The sequence below is a fragment of the Chiloscyllium punctatum genome, chromosome 32 (assembly GCF_047496795.1).
Source record: "Chiloscyllium punctatum isolate Juve2018m chromosome 32, sChiPun1.3, whole genome shotgun sequence".
In the NCBI taxonomy this organism is placed as follows: Eukaryota; Metazoa; Chordata; class Chondrichthyes; order Orectolobiformes; family Hemiscylliidae; genus Chiloscyllium; species Chiloscyllium punctatum.
Window position 1 is genome coordinate 32168826 of NC_092770.1, and position 22138 is coordinate 32190963.

Genomic DNA, 22138 nt, shown 5'->3' on the forward strand with positions numbered 1-22138 from the left:
TAGCCATGATCTTACTGAATGGTGGAGGCGGCTCAAAGGGTCAGACAGCCTACTCCTGCTCCAAGTTCTTATGTTCTTATCAAGAAGTGTATTGCTGAGAGAATTTAAGACAATGAAGGGAATCAAATACTCCTCCATGCTTATATTAGGATATGCCTGAGGTACCTGAGGAAGTATTGGGATCCCCTCCTCCTTGAAGGAAAAGAAGCTTCTTCCTGACCATCCGAAGCAGAGAACTAGGGATCTAGGGAGTTGAAAAACACAACAGGAATAAAACATTAAGTTGTTGCACTTCACCTTAGTGCTGTTTGAGAATTCATTTCATTTACCTCAAAAATAAAATTTGGTTTAGGTACTAAAATAAAAAATACAATTTAACTAGTTAGAAACCATAATTTCTCAAATTCTATTCCAAGTACAAGTATCAGGTTAAGGGGCCAACTCATTCTAGTGAACTTATCCCTGTGTTTTTTTTTATACTTGATTTGTAAATTTGGAATGGAAAACAACTTCATTAACCTGAATAAACTGGTGTACTGCAACTTGAAACTGATACAAGAAAAGGGAGCATGCATGAGTTCCAAGTCACTGCTGAGTGCAGGACAACAAATGACACTGACACAACTACACTAATTCCTCTGTATTAGCAAATTCACAAATCACAAATTCGCCTCTGCACACCAAAACAAAAGTAACAAAATTCAACACCCACGAGCAAAAATTTACGATTTTAAACCCACTTTTAATGAACTTCACAAATGCAAATTTCAGCACTGGAGGGTGTTCTCAGGAATGGAATATCCTGCCGACTGAAAAGACTTTAAACTCTCGAAAACTGAACGTGAGTGAAGCAGTGACTAAAATGTAGCTACATCCTCTCTGACACACCTCTTTACTAGTCTACTCCTGATGGTTGCACTGAGGCTTCACTGTTCCAGCCAGGATCAGAAGTCCTGCCTGAGAGTGCACAAAAATGGGAAGCATGCAATGATCTCCAGATGTCAGTAGCAATGCATGTAGCATTTTTGTTGATCTGATGGAATGGCTTCCAGTTTCACAAAGGTCAACTGCAGATAATTCTCGTTCATTCAAGCCCAAGCTCAAACAGACAATCCAACAACTTAGGAAATGGAAAGCTTGTAAGATTATGAGGAGAGACATCCAGGAGTCAAGCAGCCTCCGAGTTGAAATCAACAGGGGATGTTCAAACAAACATCATCCCCTGGAGCTGGGGTAGACATCAGCACAGACTTGGCTAGACCAAATTATCTTCTACATAATTCTACAGAGTTCCTTTTTTTAAGAATAACAAATTGACATTCTTGGGGGAGACAGCACAGCACACCCCACCCCCAACACGGTGGCTCAGTGGTTAGCACTGCTGCCTCACAGTGCCAGGGACCCGAGTTCGATTCCAGCCGTGGGCGATTGTCTGTGTGCAGTTTGCACATTCTCCATGTGTCTGCATGGGTTTCCTCCCACAGTCCAAAGATGTGCACGTTAGGTGAACTGACCATGCTAAATTGCCCATAGTGTTCAAGGGTGTTTAAGATAGTAGCATTAGTCAGGGATAAATGTAGAGTAGTAGGACTTGTTGGGCCAAAGGGCCTGCTTCCACACTGTAGGGATTCTATGATCCCTCACCTAAAATAAAATCACTCCCCTACTGACAGCCTCTTGCCTTAACCAAGTCAGGTTGTATTCACATGCTTCCTGGGAAGTGGAAGAACTATCCCAGAGTTTTCAAGTAGGAATCAACAGTCAGTTACAGACATCATTGGGATTCTGAAAATATCCAAGAATATTCCTTCCTATATAAGCAGTCAACCTTTCTCACACTACTGTACCTTGAAGAGCTCAGTGTGATTATCCACTAGGAATATGACCAGTTCTTCAGCTTGTGTTTTTGTTAGAGATTTGCTTTGTACGATAGCTTTGGTAAATGTTTTCCTTATTACAGTTCTGTTGGTGTTCTACAAAATAGAAATCATCATAAGTCAGAACTGTAAGGCACATGACTGAGGAGTGAGCGAGAGTCTGGTCAAGCACTGGTACAGCCAAAGCCAGATCACAGCATACAATTCTAATGGTCAAATAGCAAGATCATCAAGGCAATGGTGGCAGGACATAGCAGAAAGGAGGAACAAACTGGAATGAATGCCAGGACCTACAAGCCTTTTTACAGCCAATGAAATACATTTTAAGTGGGAATCTGTTTAGCTCAGTTGGCTGGATTGTTGGTTTGCAGAGCATATGACGCCAACAGTGTGGGTTCAATTCCCATCACCAGTTTGAGGTTACCAAGAAGGACTCTGCTTCTCAACCTTGCCTGAGGTCTGATGGTCCTCAGGTTAAATCACCACCAGTTGCTTCTCTCTAATGAGAGAGCAGCCTCTATGGTCTGGTAAGACTATGGTGACATAACATTTCAGGTACGGCGACTGTTAGGTTAAGAAAGTCAGCAACCAACTTGTGCACAGCAAACTCTCACAAACTGAAAACTGTTTATGCTTCAATTATTAAGGGTTTTTTTTGAGGAATACACAATGATGAGAACACTGGAGTGGATTCTTACTGTTTTCAAATAACATTATGAGATCTTTTCTGACACCATAAATTAATACTAAGCTGTTTCCCCCCAGCATGATACACATACCACATGCTACTTCTTCAATTACTCACACCACAAAGTACATTAGGATGTGCCGGTTATTATGTACCAGAGTCTGACAGGAATGCCTGAAGCCAAATGGAACGATGGAACTGGTGATTGTTATATGTTAGTTGAAGGTAATTATAGGGAACAAATAATCAGTGAGATTGGAGTTGATGGCATGCAAATACACTTCTGGATAGAAGCAGCAAAAACCAGAAAAGCTCATGCCTAGACTGTTTAGCCAACATTTTAACCTCTGGTATGTATCAGTACTGCATACCTGAAGAATACAACACAATAGTAACCAATGAATTATGCAATGCGAATTGCAGACAATCTTTCAATTTTTTTGTCCTGACATGTTAATACGTCATCCTGTAAAATTTCCTGCTTTTGGTTCATGCTACCAACTGATGAATAATTGATAATGAAAATTAGGATGGATTTAGGGCAGCATCAAAGTGTGACATTTAACACTGTGAACAATTGGAGCTATTATGCAGGCTGGTTACTGTGTTGTTTCAAAGACAACTTTTCATCAGCAAGTAAAATCAAACAATTTCAAATACATTCACATGCAAACACTCACACCATTTAAATACAGGGTTTGACAGCTTGATGTGAACTCTCCTCTTGGTAAGCATGCAGACTTACAGTCTCAAAGTAGTAGAGAGTGCTGCATGTCACAGGTGCCATCTTTCAGGTGAGTTATTAATGAGAGGTCATGTCAACTCTCTCAGGTGGGTGTAAAAAATTCCTCTAGGGGCTATTTAACTGAAAACGAGGGGTAAAGTGGTGCGTTCATCGATATTTATTCCTCAATTAGGATCACTTAAAGCAGATTTCCAGACATTTATCTGGCTGTTTATGGAATATTTCGAGGTATAAATAGGCTGATGCATTTCCTTCACGGATTACACTTCATGAAAATTGTTTCACTGGCTGTAAAAGTGTGTTTTGAGATCCCCAAGGATATCCAAGGTGCAGTAAAAATTAGTTCTCTTTTGAGCCCAAATTTCATTTTGGGATTTATCACTGAACTGACTGTTTTCTTTAGGTACAGACAGCTGGACAATAGTCACTTTCATTTAGTGTCTACACAAGGCAATCATCCCAAGCAGCAGGGAGAGGGGAGTGGGCAGCCCCAGGACGGGGAGAAGGGAGGGGGAGCGGGCAGCCCCAGGACAGGGAGAAGGGAGGGGGAGCAGGCAGCCCTGGGGCAGGGAAGAGGGGGAGCGGGCAGCCCCGGGGCAGGGAGAGGGGAGGGGGAGCGGGCAGCCCCAGGACGGGGAGAAGGGAGGGGGAGCGGGCAGCCCCAGGACGGGGAGAAGGGAGGGGGAGCGGGCAGCCCCAGGACGGGGAGAAGGGAGGGGGAGCAGGCAGCCCTGGGGCAGGGAAGAGGGGGAGCGGGCAGCCCCGGGGCAGGGAGAGGGGAGGGGGAGCGGGCAGCCCCAGGACGGGGAGAAGGGAGGGGGAGCGGGCAGCCCCAGGACGGGGAGAAGGGAGGGGGAGCGGGCAGCCCCAGGACGGGGAGAAGGGAGGGGGAGCGGGCAGCCCCGGGGCAGGGAGAGGGGAGGGGGAGCGGGCAGCCCCAGGACGGGGAGAAGGGAGGGGGAGCGGGCAGCCCCAGGACGGGGAGAAGGGAGGGGGAGCGGGCAGCCCCAGGACGGGGAGAAGGGAGGGGGAGCGGGCAGCCCCGGGGCGGGGAGAAGGGAGGGGGAGCGGGCAGCCCCAGGACGGGGAGCAGGCAGCCCTGGGGCAGGGAGAGGGGAAGGGGAGCGGGCAGCCCTGGGGCAGGGAGAGGGGAAGGGGAGCGGGCAGCCCTGGGGCAGGGAGAGGGGAAGGGGAGCGGGCAGCCCTGGGGCAGGGAGAGGGGGAGCGGGCAGCCCTGGGGCAGGGAGAGGGGGAGCGGGCAGCCCTGGGGCAGGGAGAGGGGAAGGGGAGCGGGCAGCCCTGGGGCAGGGAGAGGGGGAGCGGGCAGCCCTGGGGCAGGGAGAGGGGGAGCGGGCAGCCCTGGGGCAGGGAGAGGGGGAGCAGGCAGCCCTGGGGCAGGGAGAGGGGAAGGGGAGCGGGCAGCCCTGGGGCAGGGAGAGGGGAAGGGGAGCGGGCAGCCCTGGGGCAGGGAGAGGGGAAGGGGAGCGGGCAGCCCTGGGGCAGGGAGAGGGGGAGCGGGCAGCCCTGGGGCAGGGAGAGGGGGAGCGGGCAGCCCTGGGGCAGGGAGAGGGGGAGCAGGCAGCCCAGGGGCAGGGAGAGGGGAAGGGGAGCGGGCAGCCCTGGGGCAGGGAGAGGGGAAGGGGAGCGGGCAGCCCTGGGGCAGGGAGAGGGGGAGCGGGCAGCCCTGGGGCAGGGAGAGGGGGAGCGGGCAGCCCTGGGGCAGGGAGAGGGGGAGCGGGCAGCCCTGGGGCAGGGAGAGGGGGAGCGGGCAGCCCTGGGGCAGGGAGAGGGGGAGCGGGCAGCCCTGGGGCAGGGAGAGGGGGAGCGGGCAGCCCTGGTGTAACGGTAGGGCCAAGGCTGAGTCCTTGTGAGGGGTGCGAGCCCAGCACGACCACGCACTTACAGACTGTAATGTTGCACTATTCGCTGTGACTCTTTGTTTTTCTACCTTGTACTAAGAGGACCTGCAATGTTTAATTTGCTTTACTTTCTTGCTGTGATTCAAGATTCCATGCCTTGGTATTTTTGTACCTAAAATGGTGCGGGAAGTGGCAGATTGTAAACTTTTCATTTTACTCGTGAGTGAGTACATCTGACAATAAAGCCAATTCAAAAATTCAAACTCAAATTTGATGACCTGACACATTTCTTCTCTTGGCCTTTAGACTTACCTGAAAAAGAAATATTTCGTCAAAACATTTGAGTCTTTTGTTGAGAAATATTTGAAAATTGCTTTAGAATATATTTTCAAGTCATATTTTTCTTATCTAGTTTGTTATCCTCAAATCCATATTCCCTCCCATACCTGATAAACTTTCCCAATGAGTTTTAAAACACTGATAAACCTGTTTCTGCAGTATGCAGGCATCCGGGGTCCCAGCAACAGCCATGAACGACAGCACCCTGTGCAACTCCTCTCTCCAGTTCGGCTCCAACAACTGAATACAAAGTTGGGCCGCTTCCAAAGCTTGTCCAGGCTTACCACTTTCTACAGTTTTGTACAGAAATGTTTTAATTAGTGATTTTTTTCATATGATGGAAGTGTTATGCCATACAAATATAAGAATCATGAGCAGGACAGGACTATTCAGCCCCTCGGGTTTGCTCTGCTATTCAATGTGAGGCAACGGTATTATCATTGAATTTAATCCAGAAAACCAGGTAATGCCCTGAAGAGTTGGGTTTCAATCCCACCAAAGCAGATGATGGAATCGGAGATCAATAAAAATCTGGAATTAAAAATTGAATCATGACTATGAATTCATTGTCAATTGTCCAAAAAACCCATTTGGTTCACCCATGTCCTTTAAGAAAGGAAACTGCCATCTTTTCCTTGTCTGTCCTACATGTGACTCCACAGTAATTTGATTGACTCCTATGGATGGGCTATAAATGCTGGTTTAGCTAGTGATGCTGTCATCACATGAATGAGTTTGAAAGAAATTATGGCTGATCTGATTGTATCCTCAAATCCATATTCCCTCCCATACCGATAAACTTTCCCAATCTTGCTTAACAAAGAATCTACATATCTTTGCCTTCAAAACATAGACTCTGCTTCCATGACCTTTCCAGGAAAATAGTTCCAAACACCCATGAACTACTGAGAGAAAAAGGTTTTGCCTCATCTCTTTTTTTAAATGGCTGACCCATGTTTTAAGTGACCCCTACTTGTAGCTTCTCCAAGGAGAAACACCTTTCCCATATCTACCCTGTCAAAATGTTTCAGGATTCTTTACTCATAATACAACCTGCCTATTCCATATATTTCTCTTCTAAATTGCCTCCAATGCATTTAGATCCTTCATAAAATCAGGCAACCAATACAATGCACAATACTCCAAATAAGATCTCAACAGTGCCCTAAATAACTGAAGCATAAATTCCTCAAGTCTGTATTCTATTTGCCTTGTGATAAATTATATAACATTCTATGATCCAATTACTTGCTTTACTGGCATATAATGCATGCAAGCCTTTTAAACTTCATGCACAAGGACACCCTAAATTCTCAGCATCTGAGTTCTGCAATGTCTCACTATTTGAGATGATTTTTGAAAATTCTGCCTGCCAAAAAAGAGAATTTCACATCTTTGCTCACTCAATTAACCCATTAATATTTTTTTGTGAGCTTTATGCTGTCTCCACAACCAACTTTCTTACACTTGTCTTATCACAAATTGACAATCATAACTTCCTCCCCTTCATCCAAATTGTTTAATAAGTTATGAACAGCTCAGGCCCCAGCACTGAGACCTGTGGCATACCAGTCACAAAAAGACAAGTTTACACCTACTGCCTGTTTCCTGACAGCCAATCAATCTTCCTTCCATGCCAAGATCCTATCTACTACACCATAACTTCTGTTTTCTGCAATAATCTTTGATGTGGCACTTTATCTTCCACCACTGTTAAGAGGAAATTGTGCAACGTTAAGACTGCTTAGTCTGCACGTTGTTGCAGTTACTATACAGCGACTACACCTGAAGCTGAGGTACTTGGTAATTTTAAAGTTGTGGAAAGATCTTTTTCTCAAAGAAAATTATTAAAATCATGTGATTTATTCCTGTTACAACTCAGTTTTGGTTTGGTAACTTCCTAAAACCAAAACTCAAAATTAATCAGACATTATGGCTTTTTTTGATTCCTCATTATGGGTTACCAGGTATTGGTGATTCATTCACCTTTGGTCATTGAAGGTTTGCTTGATTATTAATCATGTTGGCTCTTATTCCAGCCAGTGCCTGGCAAGGTGTACCAGTCTGGTGCAGGTCACAATAAGAGACTGCTCATCAATCTCAGTGGATTCCTGGTTCCTGTGTAAACCCACACTTCCCCATTTTGTTTGCTTCCCTGCCAGCCTGGGAGAAGAGTGGGTGAGGGCAAACACAGTTAAAACCTTGTACACCTCTAATTTCATCGCTGATCAGCAAGATTAAAACTGTTTCTCTGTTCATAGATGGTTCCTGTTCTACAAAATCTCTAATATTGGATCAAATTACAAAGCAGCTAAATAGACAAGTTAAATCAGAGCTATTTAGTCCAGATTACCAAAAGACAGATAATGCAGTCCCCTCACTCTGGTGCTTCTCAACCATTTGTAACCCCTCAATCCCCCCTCTGTTCCATTGGGTTTCCCTTCTTTATGCAGGTATGCCTTTACAGGTCAGAATGAAGTCTTTCAAGCTTCAGACTGAAAGTTCACAACTATTTGCTTACCCCAACATTCCCAGATCTCATTAACACAATTAATCACATGTCCAGCATTCCGCTCCACAACATCTCAGGTAACCGCTTGTTAGTTTGCTCCCTTCCTACAGTTGAATCCTCACTGTTGGCATCGTTACCACTGGACACCCCATTCCCCCACCCCAATCTAATCACAGGAAGGTGTCCTCCTTAAACTTCACCCTCCACCTTTTCATTCAGTCATTAATGTTGCTGTACTTTCCCAACAGCTCACCCTATCCTGGCTTTTTCCCATTTTCTTACAAAGGCAAACGATATATTTGACGCATCAATAGGGCATGATTGGCGAGAACCTAACAGACACAGTTTGGAGTGTGGCACTCAAAAGGGTAAGACAGAAAACAGATGAGACCAACACAAAGCACAACATAACAGTATTGGGGCAGGGGAAATAGTGATACAGACATAATTAAAAACGTGTTTAACAAAAACAAGGACAACAGCAAAGGCAGAAAGAGCACAAAGATTTGTTTAATACAGACACTGTAACTGAGGTTTTTTTCAGTCGGCAACCAGTCAATAAACATTACTTGCATGCCGCCCATGATATATACTGCTTTCTCATTATTTTAAATGAACATATTAGCTGACTCATTGAAATTTGAAACATATTATTAGCTAAGATTTACCATTCTCAAGCAATTCAGGTCAAAAGGTCGGGGGGGGGGTCATTCAAATGTAGTACGAATTTACCCCATCCCAAAAAATTTGAATCAAGGAATGGTCAACAGTTTTAACAGGACCATAAGCAGAACAGTTATTTGATCTTCTCAGTTTAACTTTGATTGCAGGGATGCCTGTAAATTCCTGATAAAAGTTTCTCGTTTCAGTCAAGCCATTAAGAGAACCACATATAAAATCAAAGGACTGATTCTTGGGGCAGTGAAAGAATTTAACTTTGCATCTGTGAAATAGAGCTGATCCAAATACAGTAACATATTGTTCCATAATTTATGGCCAAATCACCAACATTTGTATTCTTTACACAGCTCTACAAAACAAATTCCTTACCAAGAAGTTCAATGATCCCGGCATATATGTCACGATATCGATCGCAGAGAAGTGGCTCCTTGTTCTGATTATAGTGCTTCACTATAGTTTCAAACAGCACTCGTTTGTATTTTTCTGCAGCCTCCCTGTCATTTGCGATCTGAAATAACAGTTCACTCGTGTGCACAACCACCTCATCTGGGAAATATTCCAGGCAATCGACTGCAACTGAGAACCACTTATCAGTACTGTGAATCAAACCAAACCAACACAGAGACTAAGGAAGCATGTCTCACACATGGTTCATCTTGACAGAGACGCAATATATTCCAGTGCACAAATGTCAGGGTTGGCCTTTTTTCTGGAGGGTTTCTGTGACTAGTTCAAAGAATAGTTTAACATAGAAATTAACTTATCAGCCCATTAAATCTGTGCCAGGTCATCTCAAGATCAGTCCAATTAGTTCTAGTTCCCTGCATTTTTTTCTCATATCCCTGTTATTTTCCCTTCTTCAAATATGTATTCGACCCCTTTTTAAAAGCTATGATTAAATCTGTGTCCACCACCATCAGGCAGTGCAGTCTAAATCCTAATCGCTTTATACATGGAAGATTTTTCCTCATGTTACCACTGGCTCTTCTGTCAATCATCTTAAATCTGTGTTCTTTGGTCTTTGGCCTTTGAGCCATTGCAAGTACAGTTTCTCTGCCTACACTTTCATGGTGTTACCTTGACCAAATCGCTTCTCAGTTTTCTTTGTTCGCAAAAGAACAATCCCAATTTGTCTGTTCTCACCCCATTCCTGTATCCCTCATTTCTAGAATCATGTGCACAAAATTTCTCATATGTTAATACCCTACAACGAATTTGGATGAAATAGCTTCTACAAAACCCTGGTGAAAATTAGCCCTCTTTGATTTTACCAAATTACTTGAACTTTGCATAAAGTAACACATACAAATGTAAGGGGGTGAGCAAGAGTGTAGCAAGATGTGAAGGAGCTCATTTGAAGATGTTTTTCAGGTTTTGCATACACCGCATGCAATGTCTCATTTTTTTCCAAATATCTAATAAATGGAAAGAGATTTATGACAGATTTTCCAGTAATTTCATCTTCTCTGCACAGTTAAAGATTAAGGCAATACTTCAGATCGCAGACTTATTACACTTAAATGCTATTTGTTCCTAATTCTTTGAATGAGATACAAAGGTATTCGCAAATACTAACTAGGGCAGATTTAGGCTCTGAGAAACCTCTCGATCCAGGAACGTGTTGGAGATAACAAGGTCAATTTTCTGATTAAACTGAACTAGTCGTCTTCGTTTTGCTTTCATTGGAGATTCCAGGATGTTGTCCAAGATGGGAAGATGAATTAAATGTAGTAGCTGCAGTAAAGTTGTTTGCTTCCAAACATCCTCTACAACTGTTGTGGAGGATTGTTGAAAGTAGAAGAGAAGCACAGTAAGAAACATCATTAGTATTCACATGCTGAGTTATAAACAATCTCACAGTCACAAACTGATTAGTCAATGCATGCAATTTTTATATTGAAATGCATATTCAAGCTGTGGGTTAATTTCTGCAGAGGGGGAAAAGGACAGGGCAGAGAAACCACAATTCTCAAGTCTGTGAGTACAGTGACAGAAATTAACTGTTGCACTTTTTGATATTACAATAGCAAACACATTCTAAAACTATTTCATTGGCTGCTAAGTGACTGACCGCAACAATTCAGGTCAAAAGGGAGGGGTCATTCAAATGCAGTACGAATTTACCCCATCCCAAAAAATTTGAGTCAAGGAATGGTCAACAGTTTTAACAGGACCATAAGCAGAACAGTTATTTGATCTTCTCAGTTTAACTTTGATTGCAGGGATGCCTGTAAATTCCTGATAAAGGTTTCTCGTTTCAGTCAAGCCATTAAGAGAACCACATATAAAATCAAAGTTACTGTGACAGTGGGTTAGACATCAGCTTTTTATCTGAAGCGGGTTAAAATTTACCCCACCCTGATGGAATGGGGTCTCCTCTGTTTGCTGATCAAAATAATGCTTTCTGCACTGGGTTTGAGAGTTCTCAAGCAAGCATTAATTGGCAGTGTCAATCAGACACAATCCAAGCAAGTAACCAGAAACACAAAAATTGTTCCCAATTCTTCAGGTAATTGTGACACTCAACCACATAATTGTTGTAGCAAACAGAACAAATACCATAATGAAGAAGGGGTTAATTTCCAGGAGCTGGGACTGATTCTTGGGGCAGTGAAAGAATTTAACTTTGCATCTGCAAAATAGAGCTGATCCAAATACAGTAACATCTCACTCTTCGCTTAAGCACAAAAGAAAATGTGATTAAAATCAGTGGTTAGTTACAATACCAGAGTCTGTCTCTCCCTCTCAACTAAACTCAACCCTCACTTAGAGGATTTTCTTGCCCTTTTTCCTGAATTCTTGGATAACTAAACTAATCGACCAGTCATTGTGGAACTCAGAAATAAAGGTGTGGGAGAACGAAGGTGAGGAATCCCAGGATGAAGTGTACATTCCCAACGCAAATATGACACAGATCGATCGGAGCAGGTGTAGCTGCACCTGTGATATCACACTAGCTTCTCATAAAGGTTTACGTGGACAGAAAACTCATTTCACTGTGGAAACAAAACCTGTCTCCACTCAGCTAGCAGAAACACAGGAGTAACTCAACCAATAATAAACAGTAAACAACATTTCTTTCAAATAATCACTGACATATTTGGGGTTCCTCTTGCTCTTCTTTCAATTTTACCAGAGATTAGGAATCTCAGTGATTCTCTTGTACAAATAACAAATTCTATGTACCACCTTTAATACTGAAAACATCCAAAGAACTTCATTGAGATGGAATTGAAAATAAACAAACATTTGAGCAATGCATGGTTGGTTTCACGTAGAGGCTACATTGGCCACAAGCACAGCCAATTGTGTTGGTTTAACTCAACATAGGAGCTGAAAATGTGTTGCTGGAAAAGTGCAGCAGGTCAGGCAGCATCCTAGGAGCAGGAGAATCGACGTTTCGGGCATGAGCCCTTCTTCAGGAATGAGGAAAGTGTGTCCTCATTTCCCCTCCGCCCACCTTGTCTCAGTCCCAACCCTCAAACTCAGCACCACCTTCCTAACCTGCAATCTTCTTCCCTGACCCCTCCGCCCCAACCCCCACTCCGGCCTATCGCCCTCACCTTAACCTCCTTCTACCTATCGCATTCCCAACGCCCCTCCCCCAAGTCCCTCCTCCCTACCTTTTATCTTAGCTTGCTGGACACACTTTCCTCATTCCTGAAGAAGGGCTCATGCCAGAAACGTCGATTCTCCTGTTCCTTGGATGCTGCCTGACCTGCTGCGCTTTTCCAGCAACACATTTTCAGCTCTTAACTCAACATAGGCCCATTTCTTCATCACTCGTTCCCCGATTATTGAATGGCAGTTGCAGATCCCCCTGGAGGAGGAGTGACACAACTGAATTGCTTGCAAAATGCAGGCCAAAAGGAGCAAAGTCAGAAACTCATGTCAAATGAAAACTCTGTCTCAGTGCCAGCTGAAATCCATATTCAGCACTGAGTGTGCTCACTCAAAAATGACTGTAGGTACTTGGGAGACTCTGCTATTAAAATTCATTTGAAATGTCAAGTGCATAAAACTTGTAGCTTGTTCCATGCACGAGAGATGAAATTAAATTAATGTTGAACTTTCATACTGGGAATCGCTATCAGAAATGAAATGGAATGTACAGACAGGGTTTAATTAAATTGCTTTAACAAATCATATTTTGGAGGAAGCACAGTGACAGGCACATACAGAAAAGTAAAATTCAGTTTGCACATGTCGGTCCACGTGACCAAAAAAATTGTTAAAAAACTTCACCTTTTTTGGTCAGATAGTTGGTTCGGCTTTTTACTTTTAGGTTTGACCGTAATGATGGATGGAGGTTGATAGTATGAAAAAGCTCTTCAATTCTTTTATCACAAGCTTCCAAAGCAACAGGATTCGAAAAAGCAAGTTTGACTGGTCTGTTTAATAAAAGCAAAATAAGGAACAATTAGAATTTCATATCAGGGTTTTGGAAGTCATCATGAAATACTTTTTAGTCATTGACTATTTCAGACTGGTTTTACAAAATTCAAACAGTGCAATTAGAGTAAAATCAAATACTGCATTGCGCACTATCAAGAGATTGTGTGCAATCAAATTTTAAAAAACACTGAATAACTTGTTCTTCTTTGGTGCACAAGACGTGTCACATTATATCCAGATCCATGTCAATGCAACAATGGCTAGGGAAGGTTTTGCAAATGAAAACTCCACTGACATACAGATTCCAGCTCAATAATCTTATTAATAACAGAAGTGTTTTCAAAAACTAATTGGGCCAAATGGCCTGTCTGTGCTGTACATTCGATCCAATTTCACACAATTATATCATCCTCCACAGCAATCAGCTCAACTACCTGACCACGTCAAAGGAAAAAATATAACTGAATGACAGTTAACCTAAACTGCTCTCTTACTGTGTGTCAGACAGAGCAGTCTACTGCTTTTGATATTTACATAAATGATTTGGATGCGAATAAAAGAGGATTGGTTAGTAATTTTGTAGGTGACACCAAAATTGATAGTCTTGAAGAAGCTTATCTCAGAGTACAATGAGACCTTGACCAGATGGGCTTAGGAGTAGACCAAATGGTCTGTTTCCATGCTGTACAACTATGATAGCAGTTGCTTTTCCATAGCCTTAGGCTGGAGAGCTAAAACATCCATAGTTTTCAACACGAAGTTAGATCCAGCTTTTAAGAGCTAAAGGGTTCAAAGGGTAAAAAGCAGGAACAGAGGACTGATAACAATCAGCCATGATCACATTGCATGAAGGAGCAAACCCAAAAGGCTGAGTGGCCTCTTCATGCTCCTATGTTCTATACTTCTGAACAATAAAGAAAGATAATTCAAATAATATACATTCAAATTGTATTTTACACTGACATGTATTGCTAAGCATGATGTGAAAATATAACATCTATATGCAACAATACAAATTCCCCAGATTACAACAGACAAAAATCTCATGGTCACTTTGAAACTGCTGGATATGGCAATGTTATGGCAACTTTTCTGGGATAGTAATACAGAGAACCTAATTTCTAATACTCCCAAGACAGGTTGAGTGTTTGAGTTTAGTTTGTTAAATCTGAAAATGAAAAATTGATTCAGTAAGCATCAAACTGTCCAAGTGCCACAAAAAAACGAGTTGGTTCATTAAGATCTTTAAGGAATGAAACAGTCACATTTACCCTATGTGGAGCTATATCAAACTGCCATCTCACACCAACATGTTTGACTGCTAGCACGCAACTTCATGTCATGCTGTACAATCAACACTGCCCATATCCAGAGAAAGAATTTTTTAAAAACTTACTTAGGAAATTTCCTCTTTGACACCAGTCTCTTATAACACAACAGATTCTCCATTTCTTGGTCTTTCCCAGCACCTGGTAATGTGTAGCTGTCCACAAATTTATAGAGACTGCTGCTGCGATCCTCAAACAGATTTTCCCGCTCTTTGCTGAAGAGTCTTGTACCGACAGGATAGAACACTCTATGATCCATCATAGCCTGGCAGAGACGGGCTGCCTTCAGCCTTGAAATGTCGCTGTTGCTGAAGTAAACGTTTTGCATGAGGTAACTCAGCACCACATCAACAGCATCAGCCCCAGTGAAACAGTCACTGTGCATTCTCCAATTCAGTCTCTGCTGCCTCAGGTCCACCTGAGTATGGAGGGCATGAATAATATTGTTCCACAGCTGTGTTGCATGAAAAGGTTCTGAATGTCCTGAATTTAAAAAAGGGAATATCTTAAGAAAGGATCTTATTTGGATCATGCTTTGTCACATCTCTCAGAATATCAAATTTTTTCACATCCTGTGCACAACTCTGCAGTACAACCATATGCACCTGATGTAGTGGGAATGCTAACAATCCAGAGGCCGAGGTTAATGCCCAGGGGCACATACTCAAATCCCACCATGGTAACTGTTGGAAATTAAAATCAGTTCAGACAATCTGAAAACGAAAGATGGTGTCAATAATGGCGATTATGACACTATCATCGATTTCTACAAAAACCCATCTGGATCACCACTGTCCTTCAGAGACAGAAAAGCTGCTGTCCTTACCTGGTTTGATCTCCCTGTCAGCATCAAAAAACTGACTTGCCTAATGAAATGATCATTTCTTCACTGGTGAAAGCTGACTGTATTGTCACAATTTGCTTGAGAGAGTACACTGATACCAATGCCTATTGGTTACAAAGTCGCCACAAATTTGAAAATTTAATTAAATTACTAAAATATCCTATTTACCTAACCATCTGATTCAGGTTAAAAAAAATACACATCAGGTTTTAGTCATTAACAAAACAACTGTTCATTGTAACCAAACCAATTTTCTAAACAATGGCAAGAAAAGGAACAAAATGATTTGCTAATTTATGAGAGACTGTTTAAACCTTACTCCAGTTCAATTTCCAGACACCGAGAAACAGTCAAGACAAATATTACAGAAAAGAAAAAAAAAGGAGTTTGGGAAATAAAGATCTGAATCAGCCATCCACATCACAAAACTGGATGCGTAGTTCTCTCAATATTTCGAATTCTATGATGACAATGTGACCATCAAGTTTTACTGATTGATTGACTGGATTCAGAGTCTTGGCTTTTCCTTTTTGGACGATTTATTTCAGTGTCCCTAAATGCAATTTTCCTGCTCTTTCGACAGAGAACTAGAGAAACTTCAGAAAGGAGAGAGAGAGATGTTTATACAGCCAGCTTGAGGTTTCTCCTTGCTTCTGTTTGCATCTTTCTCCACAGATGGAGCCAAACCAATCAGAGGGTTGTGATTGTGTGAGCTCTCCTGAACCCACAACAGATGGTGCCAATTTGTCCAGACTCTATGCGCCCAAAAAGCAGAAAAACATGAGTTGACTTGGAAAGCCAGCATGGATATCTAACGGAAGAAATTATGTTGAACTAACATGGACTTTCTTTAAAAAGAGGTAGCAGAAAGACAGGGATGGAGAAAGTAAAACTGTTGACATGGGATACGTGGACTTCCAGAAGGCATTCAACACAATGCCACGTGGCATTCTGCATTGTTGCATTATCGGCATGAATTGGCTCAAGCAATGAATACATTAGACAGACTAGAGGTACTGATGTTATGTTCAGGACAATTGATATGCTTTGCCAGTGTATGAAGTGCAATTACATTTTTTTTCAATTAATGCGGCTCGCTGAAAATGCATTGTAATGAGCATAATCATATTACTCTGGCTGACTGATCGTGGATAGTTCCAGGGATGAGAAATTTCAGTTGTGAGGATAGATTGGAGAGGTTGGGACTATTCTACTTGACAAGACAGAAGGCTTAAAGAAGATTCAAAAGAAATTTTCAAAGTCACAAGTGGTCTGCAGAGAGTAGATAGAGATACTTCTCTTGCTCAAAAGAAACAAAAATAAGGGGGCACAGATTTAAAGTGATCTGGAAAGACAGCAAAATTATCTGAGGGGAATACATTTTCACATAGCGAGTTGTTAGGTATGGGTAACACTGCCTGGAGGTAGGTTCAATTCAGGCATTCAAAAGGGCAATTAATAACTATGTGGATCAAAGTTACAGCAAAAGGCAAGAGAATGGCACAAATCAGACTGATTATCGGGACAGCTTGTGGAGATATGATGGGCTGAATGGCCTCCTCCTGTTCAGTCACACTTCTACAATTCTGTGAAATACACAATCTTCAAAACAAACTCAATGCAGAATGTACAAAGCATTGCCAGCCTGTGCAGCTCATGCAAGCTAATTTCATGAAATATGCATTTTTCAATGTCTCATGCAAAAAAAGTTTAAAGTTAAGTCTCTTTAATAAATAGGTTTATCCCTGAAATCCCCAGCACACATTTGAAAAAAAAAATTGCTATGCAGCAATACTTTGATGTGGGCAGTTAATTCTTAAGAGAAACGATAGAAAAACTGAAGGGAGCTTTAAAAATTCAGAAAGTGAAACTGAAAAACCGAAACAGAATGATTTGTCAGTGTTTCAAGTGGTTTGTCTCAAGTACGTTCTGTGAAACCATACATTGATACACTTTCTTCATTCTTTCTATGTAATTATCAAGATTAAAATATTTTACACAATATTATTCAAACCTCAATTCACTTTCTAATTATTTCTCACCAAATACAACAAGATACTTTTTATAACTAGGATGCAGTGAGTAGCATAAGCTTCTGGGTATCATAGCTCAAGCATAATCTATACTACTGAAAAAAATACTTTAATTCCAAAAAATGTACTGTGGTGCCTTTCGTGACAAATTGGGGCAAAAACAATAAACCTAAAAACAATTCATCTTTTTAATGGTGAACTTGATGGGGTTGAATAGCGCAAGGGTAGGGGTAAGTTCATCAGGAACCAAAGCTTGAATCTGCTGAGCCAGATAATTTCTGTGCTGTAAATACTGTACAAGGAGGAATGGAAGATTTGACAAAATCTGGACAATGTTGGGCTTTTTTATGAGAATGTTCAGCTTAATGATCACTCTCTCATCAGATGGATACACTAGAATACTGTCTGTAGGGTAGGAATAAATCTGTTGGTGAATCACTGTTGCAATAGCAGGGACAAAGGTCAAAGGATTCAAAGTGAGATCATCACACAAGTGAATAAGGAGATCGAAAGAATCAGATACAGCCTTGGCTTCTCAACAAGACTGAATTCCCACACCTTTCCAGATTAAAAAAGAAAACACTGAAGGTGTTCCACTGAGCAAGGTGATCAACTGATATGGGGGAAGCACTGGATATTTACTAATTCAGCATTTCTGCAAAAAGACAAGTTGCACTGATTTAATGAAGCAAAATCAATCATAATTCCTTCTCTGTGGGGCCAATTGCTATGAAATAAAACCGTTTAACAATTGGATGACAACAAAGTAGCAGTCATATCTTTTATCAGTATCAAGTTTGAATCACTACTGTCACACAGGACTTCATAAACCAAAACATTCAGACAATTTATCGAACTCTGCAAAATTTCAAAAGCAGATCAGTTGCAAAGCATTACAGGTGCAGGTTTAGAATGGAGTGAAAAACGATCCTTAGTGTAGTTTTATCCAATAGACTATGGAACAGATCGGACGATATTTGGAGATCAGAGGCAGTAAGACAGAATTTAAAGTTTGGACTCAGCAAGGAAGTGAATTGCCCCATTTTCAAGGTATGCATTTAGTATTTAAAGGCATTGTGCATTGCAAAACATTGATGCATGACAGTTTTCTTCATGTCATGAAGAAAATTGGTTTGTCAAAATTTAAAATAAATGATGCAGCAAATTGTTATGCCTGCTGCATGACATCTAGAATTCATGGGGAGAAATACTTTGCTAGTTTTATTGGAGAGGATTCAGTTTAATATTTAACTCAATGTATTGTGATTTGACTTATCTTTTACATTTTAGAGATTAACTTATACTACTTTTATAAAACATAACATGATGCAGAATGCTAATAGCAGCACAATTGTGACCTGAACTGCATAAACTTTGCTAAACGTAGATGTTTAAGATTATGTTGAGCAACACATGCCAGGCCACATGGCCAACAACATTCAGCTCAAAGCGAGTGAACTTCACAAAAAGCAGAGACATGGTCATAAACGAGAAATGGAGGGACTGCAGAAAGCATGTTCCAAGAAGTGACTGTCTCTCACATGCAAATGACACAAGTTATATAGTTGAAGCTGGTGACCATCTGGCAGCATGCAAAGATGATAAGAAGAAATCCGCTGAGAGCACTTGGTTCAGAAATGAGTTTTCAAAAATGATTGTTCCAAAGGCACGTAGCAGCATTTTGTCATGTTATATATATGCCAAAAAATTAAGGTAGTCTCGTCTTAAATGTGCACCCAAAAATGGCTGCTGATTCACTTCACCCTCACTGACTTCTCACCCTGAACCCAACTCTCACCTCCATTTCAATGCCGACACCCCCTTGCACCCCATAAATAGCACCCTGACCCCTCAGCCCCCCATGATCTCACTGACTCCAACTGCCCACATACATATACCCCCAATCCCTAACCCCACACCCCAACATCCACACCCTTTCTCCCACCTCCATTCCTCTACCCTCATTGCTCTTGTGCACCCGATACCAACACCCCCATTCCCAAACTCTGTATTTCCCTCAGCCATACACCATCCCCCAGATTTCTCTCAGCATCCCATTCTCCTCACTCGCCCAATCTCCATCCTGTTCATTCCATACACCCACACATCCTCAATCCCCAACACACTTTCACCTCCCCTCACTCCCACCATTCTCCTAACTTCTCCATCACTCCCCTCACCCACATCCATTCCCCACACTACTTGTCCATCCTGCTATAGAGTTTTACAGCACTTTGGTCCAACCAGCCTCTGCAGACCATAATCCCAAACTGAACTAGTACCACCTGCCTGCACCTGGCCCAAATCTCTCAAAACATTTCTTAATCATGTACTTCCCCAAATGGATTTTAAATATTGTAACTGCATTCACATCGACCACTCCTTCTGGAAGTTAATTCCACACACAAACTAGTAAATGGAAGATCTTTTAGAACAGAGACTAGGAGAAATGTCTTCAGCCAGAGAGTGGGGAATCTATGGAATTCACTGCCACAGAAAGCTGTGGAGGCCAAGTCATTGAGTGTATTTAAGACTGAGATAGATAGGTTATTGATTGTAAATGGGATCAAAGATTATGGGGAGAAAGCAGGAGAATAGGGTTAAGAAAGTTATCAGATTCAAAGGGTGTGATGCTGGAAAAGCACAGCTGGTCAGGACACATCCGAGGAGCAGGAGAGTTAACATTTCGAGCATAGGCTCTTCATCAGGAATGAAGAGCTTATGCTCGAAACATAGACTCGCCTACTCCTCGGATGCTGCCTGATCGGCTGTGCTTTTCTAGCACCACACTATGACTCCGATCTCCTGCATCTGCAGTCCTCACTTTCTCCTCCCTGAGCAGACTCAATGGGCTGAATGGCATAATTTTTGCTCCAATGTCTTATAGTCTAAACTACTGTGTAAAAAAAATTGCCCCCATGTCTTTAAATCTTTCTCCTCTTGTCCTGTCCTGAAATCTCCCCTAATCCTGAAATCCCCCACCTTAGGCAAATGACACCTGCGCTTCACCTTAACTATACCCCTCGATTTTATAAACCTCTACATGGTCACCCTTCAACCTATGCCACAGTGAAAAAGGCCCCAGTCTCTCTTTAAAACTCAATCCTCCATTCCCCAAATCTCAGTAAATCATTGCTGAACTCTCTACAGCTTAAGAATATCCTCCTTATAAGAGGGCAACCGGAACTGGAGACAGTACTCCAGAAGAGATTTCACGAATGTCCTCTGATAACTTTCTCAACATGACATCCCAATGTTAAAAATCACACAACACCAGGTAATAGTCCAACAAGTTTAATTGGAAGCAAACGAGCTTTCAGAGCAACACTCCAAAAGCTCGTGTGCTTCCAAATAAACCTGTTGGACTATAACCTGGTGTTGTGTGATTTTTAACTTTGTACATCCCAGTCCAACACTGGCCTCTCCAAATCATGACATCCCAATGCCTGCTTAACCATTCTATCTGCCTGTGACGGAATCAAAGAATTCTGTATCTGAACCTGCAAGTCTTTCTGTTGACCATCACTACCCAATGCCCTACCATTAGTTGTACAAGTTCTGCCCTTATTTGCTTTATCAAAATGCAATACCGTGTATTTATCCAAATTACATTCCATCAGCCACTCCTCAGCCTATTGACCCAAATGGCAAATTTCTTTTTGTACTCTTGAATAACCTTCATTGACCATAAGAGCGCCAATTTTTTGCAAATTTACTAACCATGCCTTTTATATTCTCATCTAAATCATTTATGCAAACGACAAACAGTTGTCCATTCCTCACTCTACTCCCCTCACTTCTTCCACCCTCCATTCCCCCTCCCCCCATTGAGGGTCCCCCGCATTGAGGATTCCCCTCCCCCCATTGAGGGTCTCCATTCCCCTCCCCCCATTGAGGGTCCCCCCCACATTGAGGGTCTCCATTCCCCTCCCCCCATTGAGGGTCTCCATTCCCCTCCCCCCATTGAGGGTCCCCCGCATTGAGGATTCCCCTCCCCCCATTGAGGGTCTCCATTCCCCTCCCCCCATTGAGGGTCCCCCGCATTGAGGATTCCCCTCCCCCCATTGAGGGTCTCCATTCCCCTCCCCCCATTGAGGGTCCCCCGCATTGAGGATTCCCCTCCCCCCATTGAGGGTCTCCATTCCCCTCCCCCCATTGAGGGTCCCCCGCATTGAGGATTCCCCTCCCCCCATTGAGGGTCTCCATTCCCCTCCCCCCATTGAGGGTCCCCCGCATTGAGGATTCCCCTCCCCCCATTGAGGGTCTCCATTCCCCTCCCCCCATTGAGGGTCCCCCGCATTGAGGATTCCCCTCCCCCCATTGAGGGTCTCCATTCCCCTCCCCCCATTGAGGGTCCCCCGCATTGAGGATTCCCCTCCCCCCATTGAGGGTCTCCATTCCCCTCCCCCATTGCGGGTTGCCCCATCCCCCGGGGAGGGGAGGGAGGGGAGGGAGGGGAGGGGAGGGGAGGGGAGGGAGTGGAGGGGAGGGGAGGGAGTGGAGGGGAGGGGAGGGACGGGACCCCACCCCGGGCCCGGTACCTGGGTGCCGCCTCCCCCTCACTGAGCTGCTGCTTGTTAACCGCCGGAAGCGGGGAGTCAGGGAGACCGCCATCACTGGGACACGCCCCTCTGACGTCACACAGCCCCGCCCACATCACCGCTTTCACGTGGTTCTCCCCTGGAGCTGGGCCGGGACCGGGCATCCCTGCTCAGGAAGCAATACCCAGAGTGACCACTGGGGGCGTGCGGGGGTGAACTCTGAAGTGAGGGGTCAGGGTGAACACTGAGGGGGGGGGGTCAGGGTGAACACTGAGGGGGGGTCAGTGAACACTGAG

The 22138-nt window shown here is 43.2% G+C and overlaps 1 protein-coding gene across 1 annotated transcript in view; it reads right to left on the reverse strand.

The window, feature by feature from the left end:
- The window catches only part of depdc4 (DEP domain containing 4), a 32823-nt gene extending 10897 nt beyond the window's left edge, over nt 1-21926 (reverse strand). Inside the window, exons 1-8 of the mRNA XM_072552029.1 lie at nt 21843-21926; nt 14493-14907; nt 12947-13092; nt 10278-10473; nt 9071-9297; nt 5656-5798; nt 1848-1973; nt 166-244 (exon numbers count right to left, since the gene is read on the reverse strand). Of these exons, the coding sequence (XP_072408130.1) occupies nt 166-244; nt 1848-1973; nt 5656-5798; nt 9071-9297; nt 10278-10473; nt 12947-13092; nt 14493-14907; nt 21843-21915 (1405 nt within the window). The 5' untranslated portion in view covers nt 21916-21926. The remainder of the gene's footprint in view (nt 1-165; nt 245-1847; nt 1974-5655; nt 5799-9070; nt 9298-10277; nt 10474-12946; nt 13093-14492; nt 14908-21842) is intronic.
- Between the last annotated feature and the right edge of the window lie 212 nt (nt 21927-22138).